Source organism: Chinchilla lanigera, unplaced genomic scaffold (genome assembly GCF_000276665.1).
Source record: "Chinchilla lanigera isolate Chin_1 unplaced genomic scaffold, ChiLan1.0 scaffold00020, whole genome shotgun sequence".
In the NCBI taxonomy this organism is placed as follows: domain Eukaryota; kingdom Metazoa; phylum Chordata; class Mammalia; order Rodentia; family Chinchillidae; genus Chinchilla; species Chinchilla lanigera.
Window position 1 is genome coordinate 24324430 of NW_004955421.1, and position 10978 is coordinate 24335407.

Consider the following 10978-nt stretch of genomic DNA (forward strand, 5'->3'; position numbering starts at 1 on the left):
TCGCTAAATTTATGATTTCTAAGAAGGACGTGGGTGTGTAACTGTATCACAGGCCTACAATCCAGTGTGTGTTTTCCTTGGGAAGTAACTTCTATCTATAAAGCAAACTATGAAATTGCTTAGATGATGCTTGGCACTCCATACTGCATAAAAATTGAAATGAAGTATTCAGATACCTGTAATGTGAGGTAAACTGCGATGAACATTACAGAATCTGTTAGGATATCGCAAGGATTCAGAAAACAGAGATCAGGTCTAGTTCAGGATATCAGAGAATTTCATGGCATGTATGGGAGAGCAGTCTACCTGGAAACTGGGCCACGAGGAAACCAACAGAAAGGCCTGACATTTCGTGCTGTCCTTGCAAATTCAGTAGACAGTGAAGGGCTGTTCATTCCTTAGCCGGGAGGTTTGAACTTGTTCTTCAGTGGTGGGGGGTAGAATCTGAAATGGAGTCTAGCTGAGGTCCTTACAGGGCACTTGGTAATGCTTCTCTGATGAGCCTTTCTGAACCGGGGAAAACTGGTCTACGGTTTATTTATGTTTTTATAGCCCCAATATAAATAAAACAAAACAATCTTTGATATGCTTTTTCTTTGAAACTTGTCTCCCCACTGAGCATGATGGTGCACGCCTGTAATCCCAGCACTGGGTAGGCTGAGGCCGAAGGGTCCCGGAAAATTTGAGACCAGCCTGGGCTACATAGTTCAAGGCCAGCATGAACCATGTAGTGAGACCCTGTCTCAAAAATAAATAAAATAAAGTAAAATAAAATAAAATTTGGCTTTCTATTATATTGTGAATGCTGTGAGGAAAGACCTTGTCCGTCTTGTTCCTAATTACATATTCTGTACCTAGTAAAATCTGATACATATTATTGACCTCATACCTATTGAATAATTAAATGAATCATAAAGAGAGTAAATAAGTCTGTAAAAGGACAAAGGAAAGAGTACATAACGGACTAGACCAAGGAGCCCACGTGTGGAGGATCGTGACAGTAGAGATTGGAATGAGGGGCACAGGCCTGGCAGGTGGTGGGCTGGACCTGTGGGGTCTGCATAGTGTTGTCTGCATGGTATTTACGGTTGGTTTTAAATGGTTGGCAGCATTTAAAACCTGGGATGTTTGGGGGTTGACCTGGAAAACACAAAGATCTGGTGGCCTAAGCTAGCCGCACCCAGCCCCGCCCTGGTGGGCTGAGCTCGCACTGCAGTTTGCAGCCCTTGCCTTGTCTTCTCTGTCTGTGGGAAACAATGATTTTACTTTAGAGTTTTCCCTAACTTTAATTCAAATGAATTATTCAGTGTTTTCTTTCTTCTAGACAGAACCCATTTATTTTTATACACAATGAAAATACAAGTAAACCTTGCTGTCCAAACTGATTCACTCTTGGAGTTTGGTTAACCAGAGTTCAGATACTGCATAGCTGTGTGACAGTTTATTTTTGGTGAAATTTACAAGTCAAGGGGCAAGAGTAGTGCAAGGCAATATTATTCCTTTAAAAATTTAAAATTAGGCAAAGATTCTGCTTTCTATACTCTGTACCTTTAAAAATATGTGGTAGATGCACCAATTTTAGGCAGGAGGATTTTGGCAACCGCTGTCAGGCAAAAGGAAATAGGATGTACGTTAATGAATTGTGTCAGGGGAATTAAAAGTGTCCCCAGGATGGTAGTTGATCCTATGGAAAGATGTTTCTTTCGTTTGAGTACTTTAGAATATATCCATAGTGTTGCAGCTCTTGCCTAATTTCTTTCTGTCCCCAACATTCCTTTAATTTTTCCTCCTGAAGTTTTAGTTTCGTAGTAGCTTATCTTTAATTTCAATATTGGCAGAGAATGTTATTCTCAGTTATTGGCACATCTTCCTAACCAAGACGTAAAACAAGCAGGATGTCTGATAATGGCCACATTTAGTGAAGCAGGAATGGATTTTCCTCTATCCGTTGCTTAGTGACAACAGCTGTCAGAAACGTGTCAAAACTACAGCTGCGTTGTTATTCAAAGGAAGACCCTATATTTAATCGGGGAGGGGCAGGTTGCTGATTAAGATCATTATTCTAAGTCTCTCTTCTCCTTTCCGGGAGAAGAACTAGAAAAATATGGAAAGTTAGAAAGGTGACTGTTGGGTGAAACCACAGAGTTTCTGCTAAGTTGCTGTTACCCCGCTTTATGCAATAAAAAGCAAGCTTATTTTTATTTGTGTAGATCTCTTATAGCTCTTGACACCCCTAACCCAGTAGCATGTTTATTTTATTTTTATTTCTGGGGATTGAACCCTGGGTCTTTGCCCTGAGCCATGTCCCCAACCCTGCTTTATTTTTATTTTTGAGGTGAGGTCTTGCTAATGCCATAAGTTGCCCAGGCTGGGCTTGAACTTGTAATGTTGCCTACGCCTCCCAAAGTGCTGGAATTACAAGCATATGTCACCACATGCAGCTGCCAATGGCATGCTTTTCTTTGAAGACTTTCGCATCTGAAGTCTAAGCCTTTTCATGATTTCTTACATTCTGCCATTCATTTTGGACTGACTTAGGTTAATGTCACTGAGTGAACAGTTTTGCTTGGACCAACGAGCTTAGCCTCCTGTAGGCCGGAGTAACTTGAATAAGGCTTACCAGTTTTTGTAAAGTGCAAACATAGGTCTGGCACATGGAGAGTAACATGAAGGCACATTGAATTGCTCAAGAGTTGAAGCCTCGGCATATCCAGCCAAGCCCTGCTTGGTGTCTTGTGCCCCAGAGCTTCAGAATCCCTGTAGAATCAACAGCCCTTCGGAAAGTTTGTCTTTGAGCCTGGGCTCAGATCTTACAGTTGAATGCTTGATGAGGTCATTGGAATTCAGTGTTTCCCAAAGTATTATGCATGTATTCCTTCCTATTTTGGGACACTTCACTTGAAAGGCTAACAGCTATTGGATGGGGTAGCTATGAATATTAAATAGGTTAATAAATGCAAAGGTCTTAGACTGGTACATAACACCTGTAACCATCATCTGTCGTTACACGTCATCATCATCTTCATCCCCTCCCTTATATCCATCTTTTCTCCTTCTAAATCTGAGCATCTCAGAAGCTTTTAAAGAAAAGAAACAAGACATTTTTATGATATTAAACACCCAGGGTAGTTTGTGCTGCCAGAGCCACAAAGCACATGAGACAGAAGCTGTTATCTAACATTTTTCAAGCCACAGACCCTTTCTTTAACAAACATTTACATGGAAACCTGATATGTAAGAAAGATTAACTTGGATCTGCTCTGTTTGAAGTGGTTATGGGTAGTTGAATCTCTACTAGAGCAGTGGTTCTCAAACTCAAGCTTGCATCAGAATCATTTAGAAGGCTCATTAAAGCACAGATTTCTGGGCCCAACCCTGGCAGTTCTGAGTCAGTAGGTCTGGGGTGGGGCTCCCTAAACTGACATTTCTGATGTTCCCAGGACACCTGCTGCTGCCAGGGGAGACTTGGGGCTGAGGAGGACCACAGCGGAGCAGTCTCATGCTACTGCTTCACCATTTCATATTCCAGGAGATTTAGTTCAAAAGCCAGAGAGTTGGAGAGGATTTTACATCTCAGCCATACCTGTGACTGGTCCCTTTCCCTGGAGCCTGCTGTCTGGAATGTGTTTGGTGGTCTGGCTAAGTGTGGCCTGCTGACCTGCGTCTGCTGCAGCTTGTTATAAATGCAAGTTGGTGGGCTCCGTTCTAGATCTGTCGAGTCACAATATCTGGGGACCCAGGATCTGTAGTTTTGTTTTGTTTGGATAGAGTCCTACTGTGCTGTCCAGGTTAATCTTGAACTCCTGGACTCCCTTCAGCCTTCCAAGTTCTGGCAGGTGCCACTGCGCCCCGCTTCTAGTTTTTTACACTTTCAGAAGTTTAAGAACTGCTGGTCTGCGCATATGCTAGGCAGAAAGAAATTGGGGGTCACTTGAGCAGCTGCCAGTGGATAGAACTCTGTTAGCTGTCTTTCAGGGATGACCTCAACCACTCTTTGCACATGACAGCATTTCTACCGAAGGAGAGGCCTTGATTTCACCGGAAATTTCCCTGGCTTCCATTGTGCTAGTGTTATTATATGAACTGCTGCATCACTTAACATTTCAAAAGAGTGGTGCAAGATACAGAAAATGAAAACAAGGGAGGATAAGTCACTTATATAGAAAGGATGATGACTTTTAGAGGTGTGATTTGTGCTTGACAGCAGTAACCCCAGGGCAAAAAGAAACCACCATTGTTTAATAGTCTCGTGTATGTCAGAGATCTGCCTTGGTCCCTTTTGAGTCTCTTAAAAATGGGGAGCCCATCACTGTAGTGTGGGTAAAGATACCTTCATTTTCAGAATAAGAATCAACTAGGAGGCAGGCACGGTGGCACACACCTGTAATCCCAGCATTTGGGAGGCTGAAGAGGGAGGCTTGACATGAGTTTGAGGCCCGTCTGGGCTACATAGTGAGTTCAAGACCAGCCTGAGTACAGTGAGAGCCTATCTCAAAAAACCAAGGGGTGTGTATCAACCAGGAATCGGCAGAATCAGGATTCTGTATGTCTGTATGTCATTAAAATCTTTATTCTTGCTACCCTGTGTTAATGATTATTAAAATCTTCTCCCTATATTGAACATTCACTATTTATAAACGTTGAATTTTTCCTGTTTTTATTTAGACATGAAGTATCTACTGAAGATCTATCACATAGTATGATGTACTGGAAATAGGCATTGCTGACTGCTACTGTATACAAGCTCCTAAATATCAGGACTTTTGAAACTAATTCCATGCTGTGTTCATGTTCATTTTGAGTGCCAATTGAAATTATTTTTTTCAAGGACAGTAACCTAACTACTAAAAAAAAAATCTAGGAATGATTTGTTGAATTCCAAACTGAATTTTTACATATACTGAATTATGAACCAGATCAGAGTTTTGTTTTATTTTTGTTTTTTGAGACAGGGTCTGACTATGCAGTTCAGGCTGGCCTTGAACTCACTATGTAACTCAGTCTGGCCTTGAACTCCTGGCCATCCTCCTGCCTCAGCTTCCCAAGCGCTGGGATGATAGGCATGTGCCACCACACCTGCCCCAGATCAAAATGTTAAAAAAATTTTATCAGTGAGCTCAAGCCAGAAGTAGTGCATCCTCTCGCACATTGTGGAGTAAAAACAAAACTAAAGCAAGGAGTACCTGATCCAAAATGATATCTTATCTGTTAAATAGAACTTCTGATCAATAATATTACTCTTTAACCTTACCTTTTAAATATTGTTGGTTTTTTTTTTTTTTTTTAGTTGCCACATTTCTGGTGCTATATGATGTTTTGGGGTTCACAGGGTATCTTGACTTCGATTCTCTAAACCTGAAGGAAAAGACCTAAGTCTGAAAATTTAATCTTACTATATAGATCTCTTTATGAAGGTGCTTGGATGTGAAAAATGACTGTTAATTGCTGACTTGCTCACAAAACATTTCCTTAGAAGATAGAAATGGTAATAAGCAGACATGCAAAAAAGACTAGAGTATTCGAACCTGCTGGACAGTTAGGTAATATTTAGTTGGTAAATGAAATCTATGCTTAGGGTCGGGGATATAGCTGAGCTGCACAGCTCTGATTCCAGTACCCACCAAAAAAAAAGAGAGAGAAAGAAATCATACTAGTCTGACATTATAATTGTCATTTAAGAAAACATATTTAGATTTCTAAGAGACAGTGTTACCAAAATTTGTATGAAAAACAAACATTTGCTCATGAATTTCACAGATCACAAGTCCCCTGCTGTGTGGCAGAGTAGTGATGCAGAGTAATAAAATATATAATGCATCGGCAGATGCCATTGTCACATGCAGTATGATAGCACAGGTCTAGTATTTTGGTACAAACACTTAGAAATTATGGTCTTGCCTTGGTTGTGTGGGTTTCGGGGGCTGGCAGCAGCAGGACATTTACCAGAGTCTGCAAATAAGGTAGGGTGGGGGTACATTGTATCCTTCTGGGTATGCTGGGTTTGTCTCATGTTGGGTATTTTGAAGTTTTATTTTATTGCCAGCATTTTAAAATCAAATAAATTTTACATAGCTAATGACCAGTTTCTGGGTTTTCCTTTGAAATCAGGAGATTGGAGAACATGAAGCTTTCTGTCCGGGAATGGCCACAGCCCCCGGCACTGGGAGTGCCCTCTGCTTCCACAGTGCCTCGCCTCCTTCCTGTTGCATTTCCAGCTCACTTTATTTCTTTACTACATTTTTCTAATTCTTCGGGTGTATGGATTTGGGACCCTTACGTTAAAGAACTACATAGGCTGTCACAGGGGTCACGCTCACTTTTAAAATTTCATCATCCACAGGCCGGGCAAGGGGCTGGGGATTTAGCTCAGTAGCACAGCGCCTGCCTGGCAAGTGCAAGGTCGTGAGTTCAATTCCCAGTACCAGAAAAAAAACAAAAAAAAAAAAAAAACCAGAGGCCGGGCACGGGGGCGCACGCCTGTAATCCCAGTCATTGGGAGGGTGAGGCAGGAGGATTGTTGTGAGTTCAAGCCCAGCCTCGGCTGCAGAGTAAGTTCAACGCCAGCCATCAACGGTCAGACCCCTCTCTCAAGAAGACCAAAAAGTAAAAAAACCATGAGACAATGATGTGATGTAGTGGGACTAGCAGTAATTTAAGGTGTTTTTGTCCTGGAACAGGTTTTATGATCTCAGTAACTCTGGTAGATCTTGGTTTCATCCACAAAAGTAATACTGATGATCTAACCTGTCCAGGTATGAAGAAGTATAGTTTTCCTAATTTCTGGAAATAGACGGTAATTCCAAAGGTAGAAAATTTTGGGAATTTGCAGGTATACCATTCAGAAACTTTAGCAGACAGTAGTTAATATAAATAAATTTATTTTTTTGTGTATTTGTTTTTGTTTTGCTTTTTTTGTGGTGGGGGATTGAGACAGGGTCTTGCTATATAGTTCAAATTGGCTTTGAACTCACTATGTAGCTTAGGCTGGCCTTGAACTAGTAGCTATCCTCCTGCCTCAGGCTCCCAAATATTGGGATTACAGCATGTGCCACCATGCCTAGCTGAGTTCATTAATATTTTCCTCAAAACCTGTTGGTCCTGTGTAACTATAGAAAAACTTTGGGAAGTATACTGCATCCACAGTGCTTTTCTTTTTCTCTTTCTTTTTCTTTTCCACTTTTTTTTTTCCCTTATATTGCAGAATCCCCTCTACTAGTTACTTTCATGTACTAGATTTTATATGGTATATTCATCTGCTTGGGCTGTTAAAATGCCACCAGCTGGCTGCTAAATGGCAGAAACTGATCTCTCATAACTCTGGGAGCTAGAAGGTCAAGATCAGTGTGTCAGCGGCTTTGGTTTACCCTGAAGTCTCTCTCCTTGGCTTGCAGATGGCCACTCTCTTCCTCAGTATCCTTACTCAACTCTTGTCTCTGCACGCATGCCTGGTGTCTTTCCCTCTTTCTTAAGGGACGCCAGTCCACACCCTTTTGATCTCCTGCCACTTTAGTCAGCCCTTTCCAGGCCCCATGGCCACACAGAGGCACACTGAGGGTTAAGGCTCCACACAGGACTTGAATGGGAGTATAGTTCAGTCTGCAACAAATGGAAGTGCGGGAAGAACAAATACTGTCTCTCAAGTGCACACTGGACATGAAAAGGAGCCCGGTGTCACCCAGCGGCTGCAGTGAGTCCCCTACTTTTGATCCAGTTCTGTTCCCACAGTGAGTCTTACACGGTGCACCTCTAAGTCTTACACAGCACACCGGTGAAAGTTCACAACTGAAATGTTCGTTAAGACAGGGACTTACTGTATTCTGGATCTCATTTGCCCCTGCACTCTCCAGGCAATATTTTGTATCTCCTTTGTCTCAGAAGTTATAGAAATACAGAAATCAGAAGCTCAGTCGTGCTTCTAAAAGTTTTCCATCCCACTTAGTTTAACACTGTTTAAAGATTAATTTTTAAAAGCTCCCTAGATGAGAAACTCTCCACCCAGTTTAAAGACGTACCTGTAGAAGCCTGTGAGCTTCAGCTTCATTGGTGTCCTTTATCTCCAAAGCCGCCCTTGTCCCAGGTGTGTCCCGCCGTCCTCTGCACGTGGGACACCCCTCTGTCCTCTCTTTTTCAATTCATTGGGGAACCTTGATCTCACTAAAGCGGAACAGCCAGACGTTTGTACCACTAGTGTGACATAAAAAGTATACTGCGCCACCTATAAGGTGTTCTTGCCGAGTAACTTGAACCTGACTGTAAATACTTCAGATCAGTTACATGCTTGTAAGAAATACAGAAGATGGAGATCAAGTGGTACCAGGAGGAGGGAAGCAGCTAAACCTAGAATATGATGTGCAGTTTGCTCAGCAAATAAATGTCATGGGAAAAGAGAGACATGGGAACTACACATTGCTCGAATGGGATTTATGTGATGTAATGACCAATGACAGTGTATGGTTCTGTTTTAGATACTGACTCAGGGAATTTGACTAAAATATGTGCTTTTGGAGGAGATTTTTGAGGAAATTTGTATAGAGAGTGGGTCTTTAAATTGTTACTAATTTTCCTAGATGTGATAATGGCATTGTGGTTATCCACATTCATAAAATGTGTTTCCTGTTAGAGATACTCGTACATATGGAAGTATTTATTGGTAAAATCATGTGATGTCTGAGATTTCTGCTAAAATATACCAGAGATAAGAAAGGGAAGAAGTCCTTCCTTCAGACCCTTGCTTACGTTACCTTCTTGGTGGGGGAGGGGCCTCAAAGCATGTGTTTCCCCATCCCATTAATTTGGATCATTTCACTGTGTTGGTTTATTTCCAGCATTTATCATAAACTGTGGCTAAGAGTTGAATGTCAGTTTATTTACTGTTTCTTATGCCAGGTAATGTAAACTTCAGGAAGACGCGGGTCACCCTGTCGGCTGTTTTATACGCGAGCTTGGTACGCTCAGTGTGCAGAATGTGGCGAGTTTTCAGTTAATACATATCAAAAGAATAAAGGCAAGGGAATTTGATTTCATACGATGTCTGCGTCTTAGTATTTCCAAATTTGGACTTTCGCTGCCAATTGTTAAATTTATTGTAAATGTCTATGCTTTCATTGTTACCATTTTCATGCTGGGGATTGGACCCGTGCCATCAAACTAACCTGTATGCTCTGCCCTTTTTTATTTTTTGAATTAAGATTTCATTAAGTTTCTCAGTTGCTCAGGCTGGGCTCAAATCCTCCTACCTAAGCCTTCGGTTAGCTGAGATTCAGGCTGCACCACTGTACCCAGCTATTGCTTAGCTGTTGTTTTTTTTTTTTAAGGGGAGGAACATTAGGTGCTGCCTATGCTTTTGTACTTGAGAATTCAAATACAAAACATTCTACATAGTGATCTCTTTAATAGTTGGTACTTGTATTTAAGGTAGACTAAAAGTCTTATTACTAAATCATTGACCCTTTAGGCTTTTCATCAAATAAATAGATGTGTTTTACAACAGGTACCTATCACCCCATGTGTTTAGCACAAGCTGGTTTCCCTACTGCCCCAACACGTTTGTGAAAAACTTTTTTCTTTCCTTTGCCTCTTCTCTTTAGGAGGGCGAGTTTCTTTTAGAGTGTAGGGTGAGGACTTTTTAGGCTGTTAAAGAACGGTGTCAGCCTAAGTTTATTAATACCACTTAGCTTTTAAAGTCCAGATTTGTTAAGAGTCTAGCAGTCTTTTGTGTCCATTATGTCAAAATGAGTGAACAGATTGTAAACTGTTTCAGCATAGCTCCTCTACCTCGCCCCTGAGGGCTTGGTCTGGATGCTACTGAATTTAGGAAGGCTCTCTTCAGAGCAGAAACCTTGCTTTCAGTCACTAGGCATTTTCCTTTGATGATTGGTTACTTTGTTATTTCTATGTCTTCATCTTCAAGTTATAAATGGATATATTTCTATTTTTTACCACATCTTAAAGTTGCATACCTACATAGAAACTACTGTATACAAAAGTAGAATAGTATAATTAACATAATGTACCCGTCACCCACCTTTAATTCATCGTGGTATGTAGTATCTTAGCTATGGAATGTGATAAATAGAACTCAGTTTATAAGAACTGAATTTTAAAAATATGTCAGTGTTTTTAATATACCTACATATGCCCTAATTTTAGTACACTTTATTTATTAAAACATGTCTAACCTAATTTTCTTATGTAGTGGAACTTTCAAGATAGCTAAACTTTTCAAAATCATGTTTCTTATAATAGATGAGGTTTTAAAATTAAAGTACAGAGTTTCTACATCAAATTATTTAAAGAAGTCATTTTAAAAGTCAGTTTTATGTTTGTTTTCATAAATTTGGTTTCTAAAATTTATAAAGACTATTGTTGCCTTAACACAGAAGTATACATAAATTTTCTTTTTTCAGCAATAGCTTTTTTGTTTTGTTTACTATCTGAGGCCTACTCTTTACCTTAATACATAATAGGTATTTCTGAAGATAATCGACAAAAAGAGACAACTAGATTCTCGTTCACCTATCGCAGTCTGCTCAGAAACACTGGCAGTGTGTTGTGTCCTGAAAGGGCCAGAGACTTGGCAGTCAGAGGGCCCTGGGTTCAGATCTCACCTCTACTCATGGGGTTCATTGAGTCGCTTCTTGCGCACTTCCTGTGTGCTCGCAAATATAAACCTGTTTTTTTGACATGGCCGGTATTTTAGTGAACAAAACAATATTCTTTCTCCAGTGGTGCCTACATCGCTTGGGGAGACCAAGAATATAGAAGCAATTAAACAGATGGTAAGAATTCAGGTAGTAAGAAGTGCTGCAAGAAAAGTACAGCAGGGCGGGAGGAGGGTGAGGATGGGGCTCTGGAGAGAAGCCGCTTCTGGAGAGCGTGGGGCAGCGCGGGGGAGAGAGCCGGGGGCCGCCGGCCTGCCCAGCCCGGCAGCGGGCGGCTGTGCCCAAGGGCAGGACCGCAGAGAGCCGCAGCCGACCGG

At 41.2% G+C, this 10978-nt stretch overlaps 1 protein-coding gene across 3 annotated transcripts in view; it reads left to right on the top strand.

Moving 5' to 3' along the window:
- Window positions 1-10978, top strand: part of Taf3 (TAF3 RNA polymerase II, TATA box binding protein (TBP)-associated factor, 140kDa) — a 151078-nt gene that overhangs the window by 61035 nt on the left and 79065 nt on the right. Inside the window, exon 3 of one of the 3 annotated variants that reach the window (XM_013513725.1) lies at window positions 3441-3514. The exons of the other annotated variants lie outside the window; for them this stretch is intronic. Coding sequence (XP_013369179.1) covers window positions 3441-3475 — 35 coding nt within the window. The 3' untranslated portion in view covers window positions 3476-3514. Of the gene's footprint in view, window positions 1-3440; window positions 3515-10978 lie in introns of those variants that run through there. 3 annotated transcript variants of the gene reach the window in all.